This window comes from Mirounga angustirostris, unplaced genomic scaffold (assembly GCF_029215605.1).
Source record: "Mirounga angustirostris isolate CCGP_5_RB_7025 unplaced genomic scaffold, mMirAng1.0.hap1 SCAF_6, whole genome shotgun sequence".
In the NCBI taxonomy this organism is placed as follows: Eukaryota; Metazoa; Chordata; class Mammalia; order Carnivora; family Phocidae; genus Mirounga; species Mirounga angustirostris.
Window position 1 is genome coordinate 77,258,208 of NW_026991714.1, and position 26,208 is coordinate 77,284,415.

The 26,208-nt window shown below is 44.6% G+C and overlaps 1 protein-coding gene across 3 annotated transcripts in view; it reads left to right on the forward strand.

Annotated features, from left to right (window-relative positions):
- The first annotated feature begins 648 nt into the window (after window positions 1-648).
- The window catches only part of STAMBPL1 (STAM binding protein like 1), a 50,259-nt gene continuing 24,699 nt past the window's right edge, over window positions 649-26,208 (forward strand). Inside the window, exons 1-2 of one of the 3 annotated variants that reach the window (XM_064594576.1) lie at window positions 649-767; window positions 26,120-26,202. In XM_064594576.1, the coding sequence (XP_064450646.1) occupies window positions 26,173-26,202 (30 nt within the window). In that variant the 5' untranslated portion in view covers window positions 649-767; window positions 26,120-26,172. Of the gene's footprint in view, window positions 768-1,092; window positions 1,604-26,119; window positions 26,203-26,208 lie in introns of those variants that run through there. The other 2 variants (XR_006791272.3, XM_045877743.3) reach the window with 2 other exon arrangements.

Consider the following 26,208-nt stretch of genomic DNA (forward strand, 5'->3'; position numbering starts at 1 on the left):
CTGTGGAAAACTGAAGAGCATCATCCCAGGGTCAAGGGGACACCTCTGACTTGGCTTCAGCTGATGGTTGCTAGAACCCACCATGAACCAAACGTTGCCAATTCTTTCAACTTCTCAGAACAGACCAAGAGTCTGCGTTTTTGTGAAATTTCCTGATTTTAAAATTTGGAACTAAATTCAAAATGAGAAAAACAATGACACCATCACTTTTCAAAAATCAGGGCTGCAGGCCACCTCCAAGAGTCAAACCTCTTCATTTTCAAAACCGAAACAGGGAGATGAGGCCTAAGAAGGTGGGGCATGCCTGAGGCTCAGAAGCTCAGCTGGGGCCAGAGGCAGGGCTGGAAATTTGGTCTCCCCAGGAAAAGCAGATAAGGAAAAGCCAATGTTTCACTACATGTCTCTGCAATCACTTCTCCTGGAAATAACGTCCTCCCCAAATCCGGGAAAAGCAGAACAGTGTCTGTGTTTCTTCCAGCAGAAGCAGTGTTTGTAAAATGTTTATAAATTCATAGAATCTGCTGGGGCGACAGAAAGAAATACCGTGTAGTGACGTCAGATCAGAATTTAAATCTTAACTCGTACTACTTTCTAAGTGGGTAACCAGAGACAAATTACTTCTCCGGGTCGCAATCACGGGAAACGTGAGAGCACTTTTCCTAAGGCTGTGGAGAGGATGAAATAAGATTTCACGCTGATCGTGCCGGACACAGTGCCAGGACCATACTAAAAAACGCGCCACAGGATAATAACACGATACCCAGAAGGTAGCTGACTCGTCCGCGTTACCCGGAGGGTGGGGGGGAAGGAAGAGGACTAACGCGTTTCACGGTGGGGGTGCGTTATGGATGACCCTCCAGGCGAATTCCTAACACGAGGACTAAGTGGGGTTTCCACCCACGCGCCAGCCTTCCTCGGACTCCCGTGCGAGGGTCACGGCCACGTCCAGCTGCACGGGGCGCGCGTACAGCGCAGCGTTCAAAGGGCACCCTCTCGGGGCCGCCGGGGTGAAGCCCATGGTGGCGCACGAGAGTCCCAGGGGTTCGGGCTGGGGAGGTGACGCGCAGCGCTTCGGAGGACAAAGTGGCTGCGGGTGGTTTCCCTGGCGCCCTAGGCCCGCCGCGGGGGCTCGCTGCCTGCCACCCGCGAGCTTTCTCTGCAGAATGCGGGAGCCGCCGCCGCGGAGGAGGGGCGGAGGCAGGGGCGGAGGCGGCGCCCAGGCCCCGGGGCCGGGGAGGCCGGGACCTGCGCGGCGGCGGCGGCGGGGCCGGCTGCAGGCTCGGGTCGGCCGGCCTGCGCGTGGGTTCCACAGGGACCTGCTCGGTGCGGCTTCTGGGCAGCGTGGCCGCCGAGGGGCGGCGGCGGCGGAGGAGAGCGGGGCGCGGCGGAGAAGCGGGGACGGCACGGCCAAGGCCGGCGAGCGGGCGCTCCTCACCGGGGCGGGGCGGGGGCTCGGGGAGGGGGGGCACATCACCCGGCTGCAGGCCCTTCCAGCAAAAGCCACCGCGGCGCGGGCTGCAGCGGCCAGACGGATGCCAAGGCCACACGGCAGGCGCGGGGACAGCCGCCGTCCCACGCGGGCTCCGGACACCGGGGGCTGCTGGTGAGTGGACGCGCGCGTGCGTGAGTGTGAGCCCGCTCCGGCCCGGGGCGAGGGGGCACGCCGGCGGGGGCGGGGGCGGGGGGGGCAGGTGCCCGCGGGCCCCTTTTCCGCCCGCGGCGTCCGGTCCCGGGCTTTGCTCGGCGGGGAGAAAAGGCGCGCTGCCGGGGCTCACTTCCTTCCTGGCGGTCCTGCGAGCGGCCGCCTCCGCCGCGCTGCCGGGGCGCGGCCCCCGCCGGCCCCTAGGGGTTGCGTTCACCTTGATGGGGAAGGCAGGAAGCCGTGGCTGCCGGTGGCGGGGCGGGACTGCGGCGGCGACCTCTGCGAGTGTGCTTCTGATTCCCACTGGGGATGCAGCCTGGGGGAGGGTCCGGCGTCCCGAAGGACCGCCGCTCTGCTTCTGGGGCGCGCTGCACAAACGGACCCTCACCCCTGCAGGACGAGCGGCGCGCCTTTCTAGATGGTGTTTGATTTTGTGCCTTCTCTCAGCGACTCTAAGACACGTCCCCTCACCTGGATCATTGAAGCCTTAACCAAAGCCTTTTAATGAAGTCCACAAAGGAAGTGGAATGTGGCTGAGACATAATTTTCCAAAACTCTCTGAAACAACCCCCGCTGCGGATCCAAGAGCCTAAGGTGCTCTAATTACTGAAAAGGAAAAAAAAATTAAAGTTGTATAAGTAATAAGTTGTTTAGGAAACAGAACCTGATAGAGAGGATTGGAGAAAGTCTTGTGTTTGGTTGGCGTGGGGGGAGGGGTGGCTTTCTGGAAATCAGTGTTTGATGTAAGTACAACAGACATCTTTCAAAGTAAGCCCCAGCGAGCACCCTGCTTTGCAAACATCCTGCTAATCACTGAGAATGAAACGAAGTCCTGGGTTTTAGGGGTGTCCAAAATGATCGTGGCTATCTAGGGTGCGGATTTACGATCTCATGATTCAAGGCCCTGTCAAGGTCAATATGGCAGATTTGTTCCAGCAGTTAAATTACACCTGGATGTTTGATATCCTGTTCCAAGATTGGGGGTCGGGGGTGAGGGGGAGGGGAAGAATTACTTTTTCTATGGTGGTTTTACACAGAGATTAAGCCACTGTGTTCTGTTTCTTTCCAGACCTCCTTTCGGTTGGCAGTCTTGTAGGCATTGTGTAGTTACCCTCTAAATATTTCTGTTTCTTTCTAATTCAGGTTAGTGCCTTTGAGAAACACACTCCTCTTGTTTCCCATTTTCTCCATTGCAGCATCTTCATTCAAAGACATGAAATGTTACTGGAATCTACCTAGAAAATGAACGGGCTGCTTGTTTTCTGTCCAAGCATATAGACAGCAAATAGTTTGCCCCTCAGGAATCTGTTTTTGCATATACTTCAGCTGTCATTTCTGTATGAGCTGGTTCTTGGGAATTTTAAGAAGAAATGTGCTTTCTTATACTCTTTCGTGAAATAAGCACCATTTAAATGATCAGGCAGAGAATCCTAGCCCTTGATTCATATTGCCAACTTCTGGGGGCCAGTTTCTTGCCTACTCTTGGGTCTTTTGGTAGGACCCATTACCGGTGAGAGGCTTGGAGGAAGAAATGGCAGAATCATGGCCCCAGGGTATCTTCCCCAGAGAGGTTTCTCCTGGAGAGGAGAATGTCTCTGGGGTTGGCTCCTGAAAAGACAGATAAAAATAGTTAGGGAATTGCTAGTAATAGCTACCTCTTTTTACTTTCGGCACATAGGACTTAACACAGCTTGGTTCATATTCCTCCTTTAAGGACCCTTCCCAAGCCTACTTACAGGTACAATCCCAGAAGTGAGGTTGCCTTTTACAGAGAAGAAAAGCCTGGTACTTCTTGCTCAAAATATGAGGGGGCAGGAGGAATGTGAGAGGTGCCCAGGAATCCCAGCTGCCTACCTGGAAGGATACATTTACCAGTTAGACTACATTTTAATCCGCTGGGTTTATGATTGTGCCCAAAGCTAGCATTTTTTTCTCAGCACTGTGAGGGATTTGTAAGTAACTTGAGTTGAAACTATGAGAAATGACTCATGGTCATCCTTGAGAATATGTGAGTGAGTTTTTGGTCCCTTAGGCTAATGGATTACAGCTGCTCAATAAATATTTGTTACGTGAATAGCAATTCTAAAATGTTTATCTTCCCAATTTAACTCTATCACCTCTTCTAGTATGGATGATTTTTAGCCATAACTTGGTATGAATTAGCAATCATTTCATCCAATTGAAGCCCAGTTGATACACTCAACTAAGACTGACTTCCTCAACCAAAGGAACTGTAAGAATCCCTCCAAAACAAAACAAAAGCAAGCAGACAGCAATGTATTGGTACCTGTTGACTTGCTCATCCCAGCTATCTGAAATTGTGAATTGTCCAGTTGGACATGTGAGTGGCCATTCAGAAATCCTGAGTTGACATCAGAATGTTCAACTCAGGAATAATCTGGATGTGGCTACATCTGGATGTGGCTTTTGTCAGAAATGATTTGCATTTCTAAGCAAATCAGGTGAACTTCTGGTACATTCCTGTATCTCCTCATGCTAAGTAGAAGAGCCAATTAAACATTTGGCAAATTGCTAAGTCTTCAAAACCTATGTTGTTTGATTTTTTTAATTTTAAATTAAATCCATGTTATGTTTGTCCATTGATGTGATTGCCTTAGAGATATTAATTCAGACTGCTGGTTACTTAGTAACTTAGATTTATTAAAAGCAGCCCCTGGATATAAATACAAATAATTCGTATGTTTTGGTTTGCTCTGGTTAGCCTCTCAAGGTACTCTTGGAAATGGGTGCATTCTCTGATCTTGAATATTAAGGGTATTATACCTTTTTTTTTTTTTTTTTAAATAGGGTGACTTTCCGTCCCCAATCCTTAGAAGTTTACCCTGTGGTTCATGATCTAGTTTCAGAGTGAAAGATAAGAAAGCTGTCTGAAATTTACCTGGATATTAACATTAGAGTGCACATTAATAATAACATTTTCTCTTTGGTATCCTTCCCTTTACGTCTTTCAGTCAAGCTTGTTTCATTCTGAACAAAAGTCAGGTGAGATCCTTCAACATTTAAAATTTTTTTCTATTGGGCTATGTTCAAAATAAATATGTAAAATAAAACATTGTTTATCACTGTGGTTTTGAAGTAACATCAACACTGCTGTTCTCTATGTAATGAAGCATGATCATTCTTTTTTTTTTTAAGATTTTATTTATTTGACAGAGAGAGAGACTGCGAGAGAGGGAACAGAAGCAAGGGGAGTATGAGAGGGAGAAGCAGGCTTCCTACTGAGCAGGGAGCCCTATGCGGGGTTCGATCCCGGGACTCGATCCCAAGACCCTGGGAACATGACCTGAGCCAAAGGCAGACGCTTAATGGCTGAGCCACCTAGGCACCCCTAAGCATATTTATTTTAGAGAGAGAGAATGAGAGACAGAGAGCATGAGAGGGAGGAGGGACAGAGGGAGAAGCAGACTCCCCGCTGAGCAGGGAGCCCGATGCGGGACTCGATCCCGGGACTCCAGGATCATGACCTGAGCCGAAGGCAGTCGCTTAACCAACTGAGCCACCCAGGCGCCCTAAGCATAACCATTCTTATTAAGGATTTATTTGGTAAGTAGGCATTGATCTCTTGAACCTGAGTTAAAGGAATGTTCTTTCCATGTCTTATTAAGGCCCTCGAAAGCCAGGGTGTGGCATTTTGATTAGACGAGGTGGCCAATTCAAGGTCGGTTCATTGAAAGGAGTAAGTGACAAAAGCGTCCTTTTAGAAGAGTATTTGGCACCTGGCTATTTGGCACTTGAGTGGATTCGTAGAAGAAGGGAATTGGGGTAGAATCTAGTGGCAGATAATGATGGCCTGACGTAGCATCCCAATGACACCGAATGGACAAGGGAGAATGTTAGGCAGTCAGACCAATGTCATATGTGGATGAGGGTCAGTGCACCTGACCATGACCATGACCTCACTTGTTCCCCCTCGGTTGATCACAGCATCCTTTCCTGCTGAGCCCTGGTGTAACCTCAGAATCTTGCAAACACTGGCCAGATATTTATTAATAAATAAAGTACCAGGCACTGTACAAAACCTTAACACATGTCATCTCAAGGATGGTGGCATGGTTAGAAACATGGATTCTTTGCCATTGACGAGCTGTGTGTCCTTGGGCAAGTTACTAATTTCTCTGAGCCTTGGTTTCTTCATTTTTCAATTGAGGTATTCATTTCTGTCTCATAAGGTTTGGAGCAGGGTTAAATGAATAAAGTAGGTGTAAATGAAAAGTGTTTAGAAGTTTCTGACATGACGTTAAGTGCTGTATGTGTTGTTATTATTAATTCATAAAACAACCTTATGCAATAGGTATCATTTTGAAGAGTAAAAAATTGAGTACAAAGAGGCTCAGGGTCATAGCTGGGAGTGAAAGGCAGACAATGACCCCAGGGCTTGCTTTCATAACGTGTATACAGGGCTGTCTGCTATCCTGCATGCGCGGTGCTCGGAATGCTACTTGGGGCAGGAAACGTGGGTGCGGGTCCCCTGGAGAGTCAGGGCGCCAGTCATTTCCATTGTGGAATTGGCCATCTCCAATATAGAATGAATACCCAGTGTACAGAATTTTTGCTAGTTTTCCTAGATGTTTTGGTCTTTGGGGAATCGTAATTTTTCATGAAGTTCTTTATTTTATTTTATTTTTTTTAAAGATTTTATTTATATATTTATTTATTTGACAGAGAGAGACACAGCAAGAGAGGGAACACAAGCAGGGGGAGTGGGAGAGGGAGAAGCAGGCTTCCCGCCTAGCAGGAAGCCCAGTGCGGGGCTCGATCCCAGGACCCTGGGATCATGACCTGAGCCGAAGGCAGACGCTTAACGACTGAGCCACCCAGGTGCCCCTTTTCATGAAGTTCTTTATTAAGAGGTGTTCCAATGTGCGTTTTCACATGTGCTTGAAAAACAGGCTTTTTTTTGTTTCTGACAGGTGACATATGCAGGGAATACCCATTTGTTACATCTCCTTATACTCAGTGATTCTTTGCTGGAGGCAGAGAGGATACGTCTCCCTAATGAATGCATAACACTATAATGTATCCATTATATATTATTTATATAATGTAATACTGTGTATTTGTATAATATAGGGTATATAGGGTTTATACAGTGTATAGACTATATATGACGTGTATTATATACATCTCTATACATTATATAATAAATACTATGTCATACATTATGTTAAGGAGACACAGTATATGTAAGGAGTCACTGGGTATGAGGAGAGATGTTACTAATGAGTATGTGTATATTGTATTATTGGGAAGATATCAGCATTCTGGAAAACACCATCCACCACCTATGCCCATCTCTACACCCCCAGAGTCTCATATGTCTTCCATTCTTGAGCCGCAGTGGAGTTATGATGACATTTCATAGCCATTGTTATTCAGGGGGCATCTGGGTGGCTCAGTCGGTTAAGTGTCCAGCTCTTGATTTTGGCTCAGGTCATGATCTTGGGGTCATGGGATCGAGCCCCGCGTCACGCTCCATGCTCAGCCAGAGTCTGCTTGAGATTTTCTCTGTTCCTCCTCCCCTCTCACTGGCTCTCTCTAAAATAAATAAATAAATCTTTAAAACAACAACCATTTGTATTCAGAATATTTTAGAGAGTAATGGCAAAATAATTTTAGCTATTTTTTGTCATGTTGAGGTAATTATGTTTAATTTTAAGAGGCCACATTTTAATTATAGGTGGGAAGACTGCCAGAGCAACAAAGAGTAAAAAATCCGTAATTCCGCCAGAGCTTCTTTAGGATGGAATACATCATCACTGATTTCAATATTTTAGCATTACATTAGTTCTTGTAATTCTTCGTTCTTATAAATAGCTTCCAGAAATCTGTAACTGGTATTGCTTTCTTCTAAGGAGGCAGAAGCTTTCCTTGGTCTTGTAAAAAGTTAATGGGTACTATTTAGTTGAGGAAAATTTTTAAATCTCGTCTTTAAAAATATTGTCTGCATCCTTTGATTTAATTTTTCATATCAATTATACATTTATTTAACCAAAGTTCAATTCCTTTTATTTTTTTTAAAGATTTTATTTATTTATTTGACAGAGAGAGATCACAAGCAGGCAGACAGGGAGGCAGAGGGAGAGGGAGAAGCAGGCTCCCTGCTGAGCAGGGAGCCCGATGCAGGGCTCGATCCCAGGACCCTGAGATCATGACCTGAGCCGAAGCCAGACGCTGAGCCACCCAGGCATCCCTAAAGTTCAATTATTTTTAAAGGAACTGTTTTTAGGGTTTTATGAGTTTAAACCTGATTTAAAGAAAAAAAGGTGGGGCGCCTGGGTGGCTCAGTCATTAAGTGTCTGCCTTTGGCTCAGGTCATGATCCTAGGGTCCTGGGATCGAGCCCCACATCAGGCTCCCTGCTCGGCAGAAGCCTGCTTCTCCCTCTCCCACTCCCCCTGCTTGTGTTCCCTCTCTCGTTGTGTCTCTCTCTGTCAAATAAATAAAATCTTTAAAAAAATTTAAAAAATGATAATAGAGAAAGAAAAAAAGGTGGGACGGCCACGGGTCTCCACCTGTGGCCGTGGTGAGCCTGGAAGGCTTCCTACCTGGGATTGATCACTGGGAGCCTACTTGTGGGTTGGGAGGAGCTGGCTGGCAAGCACTTTTTTTTCTCACCACACCTCCTGCCCTCGTGGGCCAAGCTAGCTCATCAGTCCCTCTTTCAGTAGCCTGGGGTTATCACCACCGCCCCTAAGATGCCAAGCAAGTCAGGAGGTTGAACGAGATGCCCTGTGGCCTTGTTCTCCCAGGGAGCGAAAGAGCACCAGAGACAAACGTTTTTCTAAATTAAACAAACAAACAAACAAAAAAACCCTTATTAAGGATGAAAGAATTTGAGTTCCGGTGGATTTGGTGTTTTGTTTTTTAAAACCTTTGCTATACTTTTTCTTAGTGGCATCATAGTAACTGAACCAGAGAATCAACTCAGGCTCATACAAGAGATAACTGTTCAGGGACCCATCAGGAATTATTCATTTTGATTGTTTGACTTGATGACCCTCTGGGTCATTTGGAAACAGGAGGCGGGTGATGACTCATTATTAACCCTTCCTGGCTCAGGGTGAACATTGCCTGTCTGCTTTCCTTTGCAGGTGCTCAGAAAGCAGCTGCAGTGTGGGTCCCTTATGGGTATAGCATTTCAGACGTCAATGGCTGGGGCAACAACCAGCTCTGCACCTTTTAGTTAAAGGCAGAAAGAAAACTAGAATCAGTAATCGCATTTATGGTTACATTCAGCTCATCTAAGGACCATGTGATTTTATTCACCCTGTTGCTAGAGCCATAGCTTTTAACACCAGAAATGTGCATTTCAACCACGAAGAAGAGATGTAGAGAGGCCTTTATGTCTGTGGGTTCATGCTTCAATCTTCTGATAGGTTGACTCAGGTTCTTTTTCCAGTCTGTTTTGTCCTTGAAAGGCTGGTTTATGAACTGTTCCACAAGATAAGTTTTCTTTAATAGAAACAAATAGACAGGACGGGTGGAACAAAATTAGAAGAGAGAGGCCTGAAATCAGCTCTTTTTTGTAAAAATGGGTCAGAGAAACGCTCACTGAATCAAGACAGTACTTTCAGCAAACAAAACAAAACAAAAAAGATGAAAATCACTTGGAATCATTAGTGGGTGCAGAACTTGGTTTTTCCAATTAATGGAAAAGCCATGAGATTAAAGTACAGCTTTAAAGACCTGTAGATGGCTATCACATTCTTATCACATAAAAGTTATTTTTCTGTTGCCAAGTATAACGTTATTGAAAGACTTAGTTAAATAACTGGGGTGATGTGTCCTTAACTAGTCTCCAAAAACCAAAATGGCCTCCATCCCACTGACATAATTCAGTAAGTTTGGGTGGGGCCGGGAACCTTCATTTTAACAAGCTTTGCAGAGGATTCTAATGTGCAGATGGTCAATAAACCACCCTTTGAGAGAAAAGAAGCCTATAAAGAGCTAGATCTGATTTCATATTCAGATTTGTATTTCTACTTTTAAGTAATAACGTATACAGTAAGGCCATCTTGGAGTTTTTATAACGGCAGTATATATTGTGTTTCATTTTCTTATTAATACCACTTTTTGGATGGAGGGAATCAGAAAACCACAGGGTTGGTGGGAATATTTAGACGGAACATCACACATCCTGAATGGCAGATGTTGGGATGGAGCAAAGAGGGTTTGATCAAAGAGGGAAGTAGCAGGGAGACATACGGTGGGGAGCAATGGGATACAAAGTCTCTTCGTGCCCAAGAAAAGTGGTCAGGTCTCTGGCACTGAAGGGCCTCCAAGGAAGGGTATTTAGACCTCTGCTGGTAGGCACTAGGTTACCAGTGTGCCTTGCTGAGCCGGGGACTAACCTGTGCAAACAAGTGTTAGACCCACGCTCGGGACACACAGCATCTGGTCCAGAAACAGAGAATTAAGGAAGAGGCAGGCAAAGCCAACTGGTTTGTCACCAAAAGGCAGAAGGGAGCAAGGGGGAGCACTTGGGGCCTTGAATTCGGCAGAAGTGACTGTGAAGGGTTTATGCAGCGGATTTCTCTGTGTTTCTAAAGGCCTGTAGCCAGTTCCGTGCTCTTCCCGGCACTCAGCTCGGCCATGAGGCCAGGGCAGCTCCTCTGGGTTTAGAAAGCCCCTGAGTAAACTACTATAGCTACCCACTACCTTAAAAATATTGTGAAGGAAGAAGGGCACAATTAAGCTCTGTTTGGACTGGAGGAACAGACTCAGAGAGTAATTTACCCAAATTCACATATCTGGAACCTGGCAGGGCCAGGATTAAAATCTGGAGCTACCTACTCAAAATTGATAGATGTCACGAAAGTATAATTTATCTGATTATGAAGTGATACCTCTTGGTAACAAACTGTACAGAAATGAATGAATTGAACGTGAAAGGCCTTCATGATCCCATCCTTGAGAGAACAGCTGGGAAAAATTCAGTGTGTGTTGTTCAGACTTTTTTCTTGCAAATGCCCATATACATTAACTGCATATGTATGAGCATCACAAGGATGGAGTCATACTTTATATGTTACTTTACAACTGGCTTCTTTTCCCACTTAATAATGCTAGAACTTGGACATCTTCCTGGTTCAGTACGTGTAGGTGTGAGTCCTTTCTAATGGCTTCATCAACTAGAGATATCTTTATTTTAAGTAACACCCTTTTGATGGATATTTTTACTTCCTAAATTTTCATATTTTTAAACCATGCTGAGATGAGAGAGAGGGAGGGAGGTGTGTGTGTGTGTGTGTGTGTGTTATATTATATGGCCTAAGGGGACATCTTAGAATTGGAATTGCTTGGTTAACAGGAATGCATATTATTTAAAAAATTGCTAATTTTTCTTCCAATCCTTATCAATGTTTAGTATGATCAATCGTGCAAATTTTATCAATCAAATAAAGGAAGATGTCTTGTTCCAATTTGTGGTTTCTTAATTATTAGAAAAATGAAGCATTTTTCATATTACTTAGTTGTTTATATTTCTCTTGTGACTCATTCATTCCATTTGCCTGTTTTTATTCAACTCTATCTCTTTCTTATTTTTCTGCAAATGCTCCCTATGCTTTAGAAGCGATAGATGTTATAACTGTCACAAGGGATAGGAACTCTTTTCCTTTTGTTGTCCTTTTCCTTTCTGAGGGATTTTTAAGGTACTAATTTTAAGGTACTAATTGAGCATTAAAAACAATGCTTTAAAATAATGTCAGACTTAAAAAAAATTAAATCATGTCAGACTTCCAAAAAATTGCAAAAATAGTACATGGAATTTCTGTATACCTTTTCCCCGCCCCTTCCCCAAATATTAACAGCTTACATAATCACAGTAGTTATCAAAATCAGGAAAGTAATACTGTCACAATGTTACTGTCTAATGCACAGGTCTTATTCACATTTCCCCAGCATCCTTCTGGTCCAGGATCCCCTGCAGGATCGTGCCTGGCATTTAGGTGTCTTTTCTCCGAGTTCTCTTTTAATTTGAAACTGTGCCTCAGTCTTTCTCTGTCTTTCATCATCTGGACACTTTTTAAGAGCAATAGCCAGTTGTTTTATGGAAACTCTCTGCATGTGGGTGGGTCTAACATTTTTTCATGAGCGTGTGAGCGCGCGTGCGCGCGCGTGTATGTATATGTGTGTGTGTGCAGTGGCAGATTGGCTGTGGACTTCAGGGAGGCGGCAGACACAGGGGGGCTATTTCCCGATTTGGGCAGGGGTTGTGCAATTGATTAGATGTTGGTACCGTTCACTCAGTTTCCTCTATGCGAGTCAGAAGCACCACCATCTGCCATTCCAGCGTCAGCATTGACAGTATCTTTGCCTGCTTTTGTCCCAGACCTCAATATGTCCGCTTAACTTCCAAGGTCTATGTCTTTTCCTCAGAATCTCCCTCAATAACTATTTATCCTTCTTCAGTCATTTCACCACTCAGTCCAGATCTGGGGTACCTTATCCACAATTGCCTCCTATCCTGTGGGGGGCCAGTTCCTCTCCTCTATGATTTTATCCATTGCTGCTAGACTTTTTTTTCCCCCCTTTCAGCTTTATTGAGGTGTAATTGGCAGAGACCAGTTTAATTTAATAAATATGTACTAAGTGCCTAGTTTGGCCAGATCACCTTATGGGGCAAAGTTGTGAGTTAAATAAGAAGCTAAGTGCAATTGAGGAGTTTCAGGGCCATTCCGCCTAGTGGTAAAAGGAAACTGTAGCCTTGTCTTACTCCTTACAAAAAACTAATTCCACACAGATCAAATGTATTTATTCAGAAATATCCAACCGTAAAAGTACTGGAAGAAAAGATTGGTGGACATATTTTAGGAAGTTTCTTTGGCATTAGTGGGTTTGAGGACCTTTAAAACCCGATCCCGTAAAGAAGAGATGGAACCATTTAAGAGGCTGCAATGTAAACACTTTGTACAAAAACTAAACAACCTTCAACCAAAAATGCCACCTAAACTAAGAAATGTCAAAGGGAGGATGGAAATAGAAAATTTGCCATTCTCAGACGCCATACTAATCATTGTTCAGGCAAGAATCATCTTGGACGCTACAGTTAGTGGGCCGAGGTGTATTCGCAGATTCTCGAAGTAACTCCCTAAAGATACTTTGTAATTACGAAGGAAAAATTAGTATCTTTGCAGGGAAGAAGCCTGGCAGACATGATTTAAAACAAGAGATCAAAGTTGGCATCACCGATAATGGGGCAAAACACTGCCTCCCTTTGCACTGAGGACGACACGCGGTTGTTTCTGAGGTATTGTTTTGCAAAAAAAAGTGCATAACTGTCTCTGTTTCCTGTATTTTGTCTTTGTAGCAGTTCCCACACGTCTCTGCCTCACCCTGCCCCTAGCAGAATGTTCGTGTCGTAAGATCGGATATGATCTGTCTCTTTGGTCACCATTGTATCACTAGCTCCTAGCACAGACTGTCGTTAATAAATAATGTTGTACAAATAAATGAAGGGCTGGATTTCCTTGGAGCCAGCAATATTTGTAGGAAAGATGCATTTAGCCGTGGAACGTACTGAGTGAGAAATCACAGTTGGGTGTCGTGGTGGAAGGGTATGGAAGACATTTGAAGACACAGGGTGAACGCTCGGATGAAGCATCAGTCGAGTCATGAAAAACTGTGTCCTATGGAATAAAGGTATGTTAACGGGAAAGACAGAAAATTAATATTTGAGATGCAGGGTGAGGACAGGTGTGGGGGGACACCTCCACTTCCTGGAGGTCTAGGCAGGAGCTCCTGCTGCGGTAGGGAATATGCAGCTGGTCAAGGCCAGGCTTTTAGGAGGTTATTTGTAGCCGTCTTAGGGCAGTTTTATCTGATATGAGCCTCGGGTTTCCATGTGCATCAAGATCTGCTGGGGTGCTTGGTAAAAATAGAGATTTGTGGGGCAATCTTCTCAGAAAATCTGACTTGGTGGCATCTGGAAATCTGTTTTCTTGTGACAGGCGCTCTCCTCCTCTACCAAGTCATTACGATGCAGGTGGCCTGGGAACCACAGTCAGAGGAAACTCCTCGTAGAGGAGGGGGATGTCAGTGACAGGGCGGGAAATTAGGAAGCGGGTGAGTGGTGAGCGTGCAGGCACAGAAGCCAGCCGGGCCCCTGCGGGCCCCTGCTAACCACTTTGGCAGCGTGAGGGGCTCATTAAGCATCTTTAAATGGACTGCCTGCCAGGCAAGACTATGGAAGGACACAGCCAATTTTGTTTTGGTCCACTGTGTCGAAGAGATTGTCTAGTACAAAACCGAAAATGTGATCGCCTGTCCACGGGAACGTGTCGAACTGTTACAATTCCTGTGGTCGGGGAGCATTGGAGAAAGGCTCCTTGAGAAGTATTCGAGGACAGCTTTTGCTTTTGAGTAGTAGTGCTGGGCTCAATTCATCTTGGTCATGGACTGTCCTTAGGAAATCTATGAAAATTAAATAAAATGGATTCATAATGCCCAAGGACTGACCTTGTATCTCTGAGCTTCAGGCAACAGGCAGGCAAGAAAATGAGGTTATTTTTAAAATTTATTCTGACTCATTATGCTTCATCGAATTAGATAACTCCTGGATAGTATTTTGTTACAAGCTTATTGCAGCAAAAAAAAGGGAAGTATGTTCAAGTATACATTAAAGTTTAGTGGCTTATGGATGGCTTAATTTTTTTTTTTTTTTGGATGGCTTATTTTTAGAAGGCATAATTTCCAGGAAATTTTAGTACCTCAACAGCAAAATAACAAAATTAACTTGTATGGTTTTAGGATAACAAAATAATTTGTACAAAAGTGAATTTCTCCCCGATACCTCAGATTCATTTTCTAAGTGTTTTATGATGCATATTAATTGGATCATCTCATTAAGAAAAGAAAAAAAACAGAATCCTAAATCAGCACATTTATGTGCATGTGAAATGCCTTTTGAAAACCACAATTTAGAACTTACATTAAAAACCAGCACATAATTGAATTGAACTGAGTCTTGGTAGAATAATTATGTGTTTGAATTTTTCAACTCCATATTCCAGGTGGTCAATCCACAGACTATAAAACAAGTGAAGGGAATGAATGCTCTTTTCTTTTTTTGGCATAGACAAGATTATGAATCAGATATTTGTAATGCCGAACTGAAATTTCCTTTTTCTCTTTTCTCTGCTTAAATACATTTGCTGAAAAATCACGAAACATAGAATACAAGGAACAGTCCTCAGGAAGCTAGAAGTGAAGTGGTATCTTAATTCTAAAGATGGTGAAAGTAATGAGATGATAAAAATAAGAACAGAAATGAATCAGATAAGGTTGCGAGGAAAAACCAGCCCAAAAGCTGATTCTTTGGAAATCATTGATGAAGTAGCTAAATTTCTGACAACGTTAACCCAGAAAGAAAGAGGAAAACCCACAAATAATTAATATTAGGAATGAAAACTATAATTACAGACCCATTAATTATTTATTTATTTTGGAAAGCTTTTATTTATTTATTCATTTGAGAGAGAGAGCAGGGGGCAGGGGGAGGGGCAGAGGGAGAGGGAGAGAATCTCAAACAGATTCCATGCTGAGCATGGAGCACAACATGGGGCTTGATCTCACAACCCTGACATCAGAACCTGAGCCGACACCAAGAGTTGGACGCCTAACCGACTGAGCCACCCAGGCACCCCATGACCCATTAATAATTTAAAACATCTGAAGAGAACACTATCTGCATTTGACAAACAGATAAAATGGGGGAAAAATAGAAAATCTGAGCTACTAAAATTGACTCCAAGAGAAAGCAGAAAACCTGAATAATACAATAACCGTTAAAACACTCCAGTCAGTAGTTAGAAGTTTCTCATAGGGGTGACTGGGTGGCTCAGTCATTAAGCGTCTGCCTTCGGCTCAGGTCATGATCCCAGGGTCCTGGGATCGAGCCCCGCATCGGGCTCCCTGCTCAGTGGGAAGTCTGCTTCTCTCTCTCCCACTCCCCCTGCTTGTGTTCCCTCTCTTGCTGTGTCTCTCTCTGTCAAATAAATAAATAAAAAATCTTTAAAAATAAAGGAGTTTCTCCCCAGTTGCCCCGCCCCCCCACACCACATCCATATATATTCCCTGGGTCAGATGATTTTAAAGGCATGAACTTTCATTTCTGCAGTAAATCCTATCATTCTTATCCAAGCCCCAAGGATCTGACTTTGCCCTGATTTCACCATCAACTATCACGTGCTGCTTGAGCTTGAACTCGGGAATCCTATGCACTTAGTTCTGAGTCCCTGCTCCACCCCTTGCTCAGGTTACTTATCTATTCTGGGCTCTTTTTTTTTTTTTTAAAGATTTTATTTATTTATTTGACAAAGAGAGATACAGCAAGAGAGGGGACACAAGCAGGGGGAGTGGGAGAGGGAGAAGCAGGCTTCCTGCAGAGCAGGGAGCCCGATGTGGGGCTCGATCCCAGGACCCTGGGATCATGACCTGAGCTGAAGGCAGACGCTTAACGACTGAGCCACCCAGGCGCCCCTATTCTGGACTCTTGTTTCCTCATCTGTAACATGCAGATGATGGTGTGGTCATTTGTTAGCACCAAGCATCGTGCTCTATGTTTTATAGGCATCCTTTTCCTTACTTACTGTTCTCAACCCCACTTTGCAGCTGGAGAAGCTGCCATTCTGCATTTAGTGGTTGGAGTCAAGAATATGAACCCAGGTGGTCTGACCCTGGAGGTTGCACATTTGATCTCTAGGCTCAAATGACCCCTATCTGTTCAGGCTTTGGTGAGGGTTAGCGGGTTATTCCAGTTAACCAGGGAAGGAAAGCTTTCTGTTCATAGTCATTATGATGATGATAGCTCTTTTGCTATATTAAAGGATATATAGTGCTACAATAATCCCTCACCTGCCCAGAACTCACCTTGCTCTTATCTAGGAGACAGTGGAGGAAAAAAAAAAAAGGGTAAGAAAATGGTCTTTGTGTAGCCAGTTTGGAAATCATGTAGCACCTTCACTGTAATCAGCATACAGTTTACTCACAGGGGGACCCCTTGAGATCCGTGTCCAGTCTAAACTTTAATTTTACAAATAAGTGTAAATTATTTCATCAGTGAGCTAAAATTAAAAGGATAGAAAGACAAGTTAGAGGGAAGTTAAATAAAGCAGTTCTTTTTTAATTGATTTTGTATATAAGAGCAAATGAGAAATGGAGCAAAGCATTGCTATGGGCAGGTACATTGAAATACGGTTGACTCATCAAGAAAGAGTTAAATAGTAATTACATTTTAATCAAAGAAGATGTAATATCTTGGAGATATTCAAAAATGGTTAAATCTTACAGAATTCTATTATTATTATTTTAGTGATACAGAATCACTACTTTTTGCCATTGGAAGGAATTACATAGCTGAAGAGTTCGTTACGTTGCCAGAGAAACCCTATATCAAGGCAATATCTTACAGAATCCTGGGAGTGTCCCAAACAATGGCACTTACATCTTATATGGTAACAACAGTTCAGAGGAGGATAGTTGTAGGGTAAAACTCGGCACCGCGGCAACCTCAACAAGAATCCCACCTCATTCCACCCTTTGGCACACCAAGAGCTTCTCAGGCTTGACTCCCATGTTGCAAGATGGCAGTTGCATTTCAAGTCTTGCATGAAGACACATGTCCAGCCAATGAGAAGGCACATACATATTCTCCAGAATGTCTCCTGGTATTAGAGATGAAAACCTCTCACAGTCCTCCCAATAGTATTCCCCTTTTGGTCCCATTGTCCAAGATTTGGTCACTTACCAACTAGCCAACTAGTCCTGAGTGCAAGGGACACTGGGAACGGGAAGGTCTCTGGTGAGGTTAGCGCCTGCTGGCAAGGAAAACATGGCGGGCATGGGGGGCAAGTAGTTGCTGGGTGGATAACTGAGAGTGTCTGTCAAAAACTAACTGCAATGAAGCAAGTCCCTCCACATCAATCATCTCTGATCTCTATAACAGAAATCAACACTGGGGGACAGAGGCAATTAACCTCACTTCCCTAATCACCTCATGTGAGAAGGGGCTGGTTTTCTTTGACTTTTCTACTGCGTGCCAGGGACTGTAATAGAACTTCTATTTATTACTTCATGTTTTGCCTTACATATATCTCTCTTATATATTTAAGTTCAGTCGAGTTCTTCTGGAAAGGTGTTCTTTCCCCCTATTTAATAGAGGAAGAATAAGTACACAGAGAAGGTTATTTAAGATGTCATAGGCGCGCCTGGGTGGCTCAGTCGGTTAAGCATCTGCCTTCGGCTCAGGTCATGAGCCCAGCGTCCTGGGATTGAGTCCCGAGCCAGGCTCCCTGCTCATCGGGGAGTCTGCTTCTCTCTCCCTCTCCTCACCTGCTTGTGCTCTCTCTCAAATAAACAAATAAAATCTTAAAAAAAAAAGAAAAAAAAAGATGTCGTAGCACTCCCAACTCATAAATGGTGGAAGTTGGATTCTCCTACAGGTGTATATGGCCCCAAAGCCTGAGCCGTTGGTGCTAAAGGTCCCCAGCCATTTCATTCTGGTGTCAGGACAAAAATGCTATTATGCTATGAGAAATAATTACTTTATGGCCAAAATGAGACTTGATAGCTTTCAGTGTAGCCTAGACTTACCTTGAAGTAATTTAAAACATGCATCAGAGCAATAATTTATTTAATAACCTTTCCTGTAGCAACTGCATTCTTGCTGATTGATCAAATCTAAACCACACTATTGTGGTATGTTTAACCTGGACTATCCCTCTAGGGCTAAAAGACAAGCACCTGCCATCTGGTAGGTGCTCCCATATGGTACTTACAAGTATAGGGGGAAAATGCAATAAAACTATTTCTAACATTCTTACCCAGTTTCATATTTATCTTCTCAATGTTTTAGTACAAGTAAGGTGTTATCTTACATGTAAAGGCATATTTATTTGTATCAGCTTATTTCTGATTTGCAGGTATTTACAGAGGAGAATAAGAGAAAGTAATCTTTTGTTTTAATGTCTGAATTTTTAAATCTTTTGAAGTGAACAGCACGTGTGGGCCTAGGTCATTTCGTTCCTAAAGCCGGTCCCAACCTGCAAGAGAGTGACTTGGGAGATGCTCCTCTCTGCTCGTGTCCTTTAAGGCGTGAGAATGACCCTTTACCTCCTTTTCTCTAAATCAGATGATAACACTGTAGCTCACAGCCTAGCTGATGATCACTTCTTTTATTTATCTCCACCATAGTAAATTGCCCCATGTCGTTCCTGAAAAACATAAACTCTAACCCAGTGGAGACAGGAAAGGCTGCTGGTCGGCCAGTTAGAAATGATAGCCTGGGAGGTGGCATGAGGTGCTCCCAGCCTGTGTCACCGGCTGGCAGGGTGCTCCTGCTTTTCCAGTTCACCCCAGCAGTCTGGTCCGAGGGAGTGCCAGCGAGCAAATGCCACGCCCGGGAGCTCACCTGGCTGCCTCTTCTGTGTGCTGGCTCTCGGAGGAGACTGCTCATTGCCCGCTGGATGCCCCTGTATTCTGGAAAATATGGTTGTGTGCATGGAAGTGGGTCAGAATTCTGAGCTTAGCCACAAAAAAAAGCACACACACACAGACTCACACACACACACACAAAAGAAAGTTAAGGGACTTAAAGTAAAAGGTCATGAGATAAACAGTGTGCTAGGCGAGATATTTTCTTCTTCATTCTTGGCATTATCTGCAGCTGGTTTTTCTTTTTATTTATTTATTTGTTTTTAAGGATTTTATTTATTTATTTGAGGGAGAGAGAGAGCATAAGCGGGGTGAAGGGCAGAGAGAGAAGCAAACTCCCCGCTGAGCAGGGAGCCCGATGCGGGACTCAATCCCAGGACCCCGGGATCATAACCTGAGCCGAAGGCAGACGCTTAACTGACTGAGCCACCCAGGCGCCGCAGCGGCTGGTTTTTAATGCAAAAGCAGCCTCATAGAGCTGCTTTCACGCTGCTTTTGCGGGGGAGGAGCAGTTGAGACTTGGAGAGAGCCAGTTGGGACCCCAAATTCAAAAAGAATTCTGCTATTGGGCTGTAAATCTGTGGGGACAGAGGGAGAATAAACTCTCACAAACTCAGAGCTGTGAGGTGTCAGCTAGGAGAGGGTTCCTGCCCCCTCCCAGGCCACTCATGAGTGAAACCCGCTTCCTGTCCCATCCGCCCTGGGCCTGGTTGGGAATTGTTCCGTTGTTTCCAGGAGGTACCCCTTAGCTGGACAGGAGTTGGCCTGCATGTGTTCAGTGTGAATATATATGGTTTTGACCAGTTCCCCAAGCCCTTGAGTGCCAGGATTCATGGAAGGCAGACACTCCCCCTCTTCCTCTTTAAAAAGTCCTTGAAAGAGGAAAATGGTGTGTCTGTGGAAGCTACAGGGAGGAAAAGGGGCTGGAGGTCCAGGCAAGAAGACAGGGGGCTCTAAAGCAAAAAGAACTCTCGAGAGGTGCGCTACAGGTTAAATGTATCTGTGGGCTGTGGTTCAGATTTATGAAGTCACAGAAATGTGGGCTCCCCTGGGGTGGAGGGAGGCTAGGGAGCAAGTTGAGATTGAAGCCGGTGTTCCTGGTGAATGTTTGCAGTTGGTTGTGGGCCACTCCAAAGTGATGAGCCCAGTTGTGCAGGAGGGAGGGGAGCCTGGGAGGGTCCAGGAAGGATGAGCGGCAAGTGGACAATGCAGCCAAGACTCCCAGCCAGGCCGGCTGCAGAGGCTGCCTTTGTTCTTCGTGCCCCTCGAGCCTCTGCTTCCAAAGGGAACTTAAGTGTTACTGGTGCATGATGCTGAGTACTTCCCGTCCGCCTTTGGCATTCTCTGCTATTTATTTCTGATCCTCCAAATTCCAGTGTTTATCTGATCTTTAACACCTGAAGTCATCGTTGGCCTGCTTCCCACGATGCTTGCTGATGAGCAAGGAGCTCCAGAACATGGTGCGGCCAGTGTTGGGCTGGCTGGCCTCCTCCAGCCAGCTGCCTTGCTCTCTCTCAAGCACGTGGTGCTTCTACCCCAGGGCCTTTGCACCATCTCTCTCCTCTCCCTCAACCCCTTCAAGCCCTTGCTTCATTTTTGGCTTCAGGTAAGACCTACCTTGAAAATTCCGTTTCATACTGGCATCTGCTGCCCAGCCTACCCCCTCCACAGGGCCTCTCGTTCCCTTTGCTCTTTTTCTTTTTTCAAAAGCACGTATCACCTTCTAACTTATGATACGATTTATTTAAAAGATTTGTTGTTTATCTGTCTCTTACGACTAGAATGTAAACTCCACAAAGGGCAGGAACCTTGGCCAATTCTGTTCACGTCCCGCATGCTTGGAACAATGCCTGGTATATCCTAGATGTTCGGTTGCTGTTTGTTGAATGAATATGTGACTGAATTAATGAACAGACGTGTGTTAAGAGAATTAAATGAGCTATCCGTAAGTTCTTGAAGGCTGGTGCATTTGGGGGATGTATTTTAGCACAGATTTAGTGCCAAACACTTACCAAGCGCCTGGGAATGTGATGGGGAGTATACTGTAGACTTTAAGGAAACTGTTTCCTCATTCACACAACAAATACGTACGAGTAGCAGGCACTGTTCTAAACTCAGGTTAGAAGATAAAAACAAACCAATGTCCCAAGTCCTGGGCCCAGTGGTGCCAGATCCTCTGATTTTTTTTTTTTTTTTGAGAAGCTAAAACCTGAATTTTTATATGAAACCTCCTGATTTTTAAATATTGATAACTAAGTTAGAATTTTTTAAATTTACTCTAATAACCAAATTAAACATTTTAACAATCAAATGTTGCCTTTGGGGCTGTAGCTTAATAATATCTGAAGAAGTGTGAAACTTCTGGCTGGGCATGTGGGATCTCCCAGGTTGGGCAGGATTTGGGTGAGTTGTGAGGTCACGAGGAGGGAGGAGGATGTTTCTGCTACTGTCTGTCCCTGGAGCAAAGACGTGGATGCAGCACAGCCGAGCGCTGGGGCGTGGGGGGCATGATGGAGGGTTGTCGGTATCGGCCACGGTCTCCCTTGGGCCACGCTGCCTCATCCTTTCTAGGTTAAACCATTGCATTTGTCAGCATGCAGGTCCAGCTGCCTAAACAAGACACAGTATTGCACAAGATAGACGTTTGTGTCTGTCACGGTCTGAGCGTAAGCAAACTGGAGTGCTTCCTTTCTCTTCTTGCTTTGCTCTACCTCGTGCTCCTGACTGGCTCCCCGCACCTGCTCCGCCACATTCCAGCCACCAGGAAGGGCCGGGGTGGGTGAGGAGACCGGGTCCCTTTCTCTAGAGGGCACGATCCAGACTTTGATCCCAGTACTTCTGTTCACACCCCATTGGCAGGGCTTGGGGACACGGCCATGTCTAAGGCCAGGACAGGCTGGAAAATGTAGGTTTTTACCTGGGTTATATATCATCAAAAAATTATATTTTTCTACTAGAAAAAGAGAGTGGATATCACAGATATCAAGCAGTATATGGCATTTGCTTTTCTGGGTCTCAGGTTCTGTTGAGGTCGGGCACTTCTTACAGTGCCCTCAGTTTTTTTGGTTTGGTTTTTTTTTTTTTTTTAAGATTTATTTATTTATTTATTTGTGAGAGAGAATGAGAGACAGAGAGCACGAGAGGGACGAGGGTCAGAGGGAGAAGCAGACTCCCCGCTGAGCAGGGAGCCCGATGCGGGACTCGATCCCGGGACTCCAGGATCATGACCTGAGCCGAAGGCAGTCGCTTAACCAACTGAGCCACCCAGGCGCCCGGTTTGGTTTTGTTTTTAAGATTTATTTATTTAGGGCGCCTGGGTGGCTCAGATGGTTAAGCATCTGCCTTCGGCTCAGGTCATGATCCCGGAGTCCCTGGATCGAGTCCCGCATCGGGCTCCCTGCTCAGCAAGGAGCCTGCTTCTCCCTCTGACCCTCCCCCCTCTCGTGCTCTCTCTCTATCTCATTCTCTCTCTCAAATAAATAAATAAAATCTTTAAAAAAAAAAAAGATTTATTTATTTAGGGTTTTTTTTTAGAGAGAAGGGGGCGGGGCAGAGGGAGAGGGAGAGAGAATCTCCAGCAGACTCCCGGCTGAGCCTGGAGCCTGACGCGGGGCTAGATCTCACAACCCTGAGATCACCAGCTGAGCCGAAATCAACAGTCAGACAGTTAACCGACTGAGCCACCCAGGAGCACCTGCCCTCAGCTTTTTAAATTATGTTAGCAGGACCCCAGTAGCGCCAACGGAAGGTGATACTCAACATGTATTTTTTTCTCTTTTAGTTTCTTCTGGACCACACTATTTGTGTTTAGATTGAAGTCACATGGCGAGATTTTGTTTTGTTTTGTTTGTTTGCGTAGTTGGTCTAGAGCAGTGTTTTTCAAATGTCTTGGTCTTGGGACCCCTTTGCACTCTTAAAAAGTACTCAGGATACTAAAAAACTTTGCTTATGTGGGCTATATGGATTTATATTTACCATATTGAAAATTGAAACGGACATTGACAGGAATATGCAGATAAGCATTCAGTTAACTTGGACCCTCTAGAAGTCTCCACTGCAGAATTGTGACATATTGATAGTAAAGGAGCAAATAACGTTTGAGTGATATTATGAAAATAATATTGACCTTGCACACCCCTTAAAGGGGTCTTGGGGATCCTGTACCACACTTGGATAGCTACTGGTCAAGAGAACATAACTGGTTATGTTGACTTGGGTGATAGTTGGTGTTGAAACTGATACATGCTAAGATTAGAGGTTAAAAAAACAAATTAAGACAGGACCACTGCCATTGAGTAGTTAATGGTCCAAAGAAATAAGTTGACCGACCGATCTATAAACTTCTTTCATCTTAGATTTGAGGGGAGTTGGTTTCTATTTCTGAATTATAAATAAATTTATGTGTGGGCATTAATAGTGATGGGTTTGCATCTATGGCAAAGTAATAAAATCTGGTATTCAAGATATATTGAATTACACATTTTGTACATTCAGAAGCTCATTACAGAGACGTCTGAGTCTTGTGCATGCTCATCATTGTTTTTGGCCACCCAGGCCGGCCACCCGGTACCTTTTCTCACTGGGCACATCCCACCACCTCCTGTGGAAGTGTCAGGTGCTGGGGGTTTGCATTTTTCCGGTGCCAGGCTGCCAGCATGTGACCTAGGCTCTGCCAGCCACGCACCCCCGTCCCATACTTTGAACTGGAAACTGGTGACATCAAGCAAGACATGGCCGCTGGTGGTGATGCTGGAAGTTGGGGGGGGCCCCCTCCCCATCAGACCAGTGCTGCCGAGTGATTTGGGGGGGTGTTTCTGGATATGTAGCCTCCAAGCCCCATTTCCCTGGCCCTCCTGGAAATCTGTGATCTTTCTACTATCCTATGAATTCAAGAGTCAGTGCCTTCGCTTGCAACTAAGAACCCTGCTTGATGCATTCCCAAAGACAGCATCTCTGAAAGTATTCTTTGGAAACTTCGTGTATCAGATTTACCTGGGCCACATCCTAACCATCAGTGCCAATTGGTGGGCTGACAAATGATGGATTCAGATTCTAGGAATCTGCATTAAATAAGCCTCAGGCTTGCATAACTTTTAGATACAGTAAAATTTAAGAACTGCTGTTACAATGTTTTTAATTTTAAAAATTATTTGTCTCCATTTAAGGATCTGAGTAACTCCCCAAAAATAACTCTAGGCTTTCACAAGACCCTAGTCAATGACTAACTAGTGTTTCGTTGTCCCCTTCCCTCCCTTCCCCCCACCCAGCCCCAAATTCCCCATAAGCCTTTTTGTTCTGTCTCTTTAACTGTTTTAATGTCTTTCTTTCTTTCTCTTCCTTCCTTCCTTCACTCCTTCCTTCCTTTCCTCTCTCCCTTCCTTCCTTCTTTCCTTTTTTTTCTTTTCTTTTCTTTCCTTTCTTTCCCTGGTTTATTTCTTCTTACTGAGGGCTGGTAATTCCCCAAATGAAGTTGCCTACACTCTGTGACACCAGAACACCAGAATTAATTAGGGTTTTAAGCTACACTGTGACTGTGGCACTCCCCAGGTCATTTCTTTCCCAGCCATTTCTGCAGCCTGCAAGCTTAGATCTCCCTGTTTATTCCAGGCATCACTAGAGAGGATGAAGGGGAAAGATGAGCACATGCCACGTGACTTTCCTTGGAGGGTTTCTCAGGCATGGATTCAGGCCAGAGAAAAAGCAGGAAGGGTTGAATGATCTACATGTGAGATTTCTAGAATCACAGAATGCTGTGATCTGAATGAATGAATGTAGGTTAAGCTCCTCTTGTCATAAATGAGGAACTAAAGAGAAGATGTGCCCAGCATCACATAAATAATTTAGTGGAGTAAAAGGCCAAAATGAATTTAGAAGTGGGAAGTGGTGAATGCAGAGCCTGACCTGAAGTAGCATAAGAGAGGAGACTAATTAATATTCATGGAGTGACTATTTGAACTTGAGCACATTCACGTAACCCTGAGCCTCAGTTTCTACAACTGCAAAATAAAGATTCTAATAATAGCTGACACGTCTATAATCTTGACTGTGCTAGCAACTATTCCAAGCACTTCATATGCTCACTGATTTCATCCTTATCACAAAAATATGACATAGATCATATTATTTCCCCCACTGTCCCTTGCTCAGGATCTCACAAGGCAGCAGTGGAGGTGCTGACCAGGGTAAGGGTCTCATCTGAGGCTCGGGGTGCTCTTCCAATCTCTCATGATTACTGGCAGAATTCATTTCCCTGTGGCTGTGGTATTTATGGCAGCTGAGTCTTCAAGGCCAGCAGGAGACTGTCTCAGTCTTTGAAAGGCCTCCCCTGATTAGGCCGGGCCCACCCAGGATCATCTTTCTTTGGATTGCTTCAATCCAGCTGGTTAGACAGCTTAATCTGTCTGCAACATCTCTTCATCCCTGCTGTGTGACATAACGTAAACATGGGAGTAGTATTCCATCACCTTTGCTGTGTTCTGTTGTTTAGAAGTCAGTTACAGGTCTCCTCCACACTCAAAGTTGGGGGGGTGTTACACAAACCCCTGGATACCGAGGGGAAGGAGTCAGAGAGCTGTCTTATAATTCTGCCTTCCACAGCTAGTAAATCTCAACCTAGGCCCAGACGGACTCCAGCTGTGGGAGTCCATGGCCCCAGTGTCCAGGCTCTTCACAGTTAGGATCTTTCTCCCTTTGAACAAAGTAAACCCACTTTATAACCTTGCATGGAGTTCTGAGTAAGAAAACCCCCAGAAGACACACTGGGTGCTAAGCAATAGTGTATTCTCGTCAAACCCCTGCTTTAAAAGGTCTGCTCTTAAGGCCTGCTTTTAACCACCTGCCGTTGTGTATTTTCAGGAAGAGATTTCCAAAGTCTCTCTAAAAACTCAGGTTATATAAGTCATTTCGATGTGTTTATATTCTGAGCCAGAAATAACCCTGGGGTTTGAGATTTGAGACTTGCGTTCTCAAAAAAAAAAAAAAATTAGATAAATAACCGTAGCTCTGCTTTTTGTCTTTGAAACAGATGAAGTGATTGAGAAGAAACAGTGAACACCTTCGTTCTGTGGAAAGGACAACATGGATCAGCCATTTACTGTGAATTCTCTGGTAGGT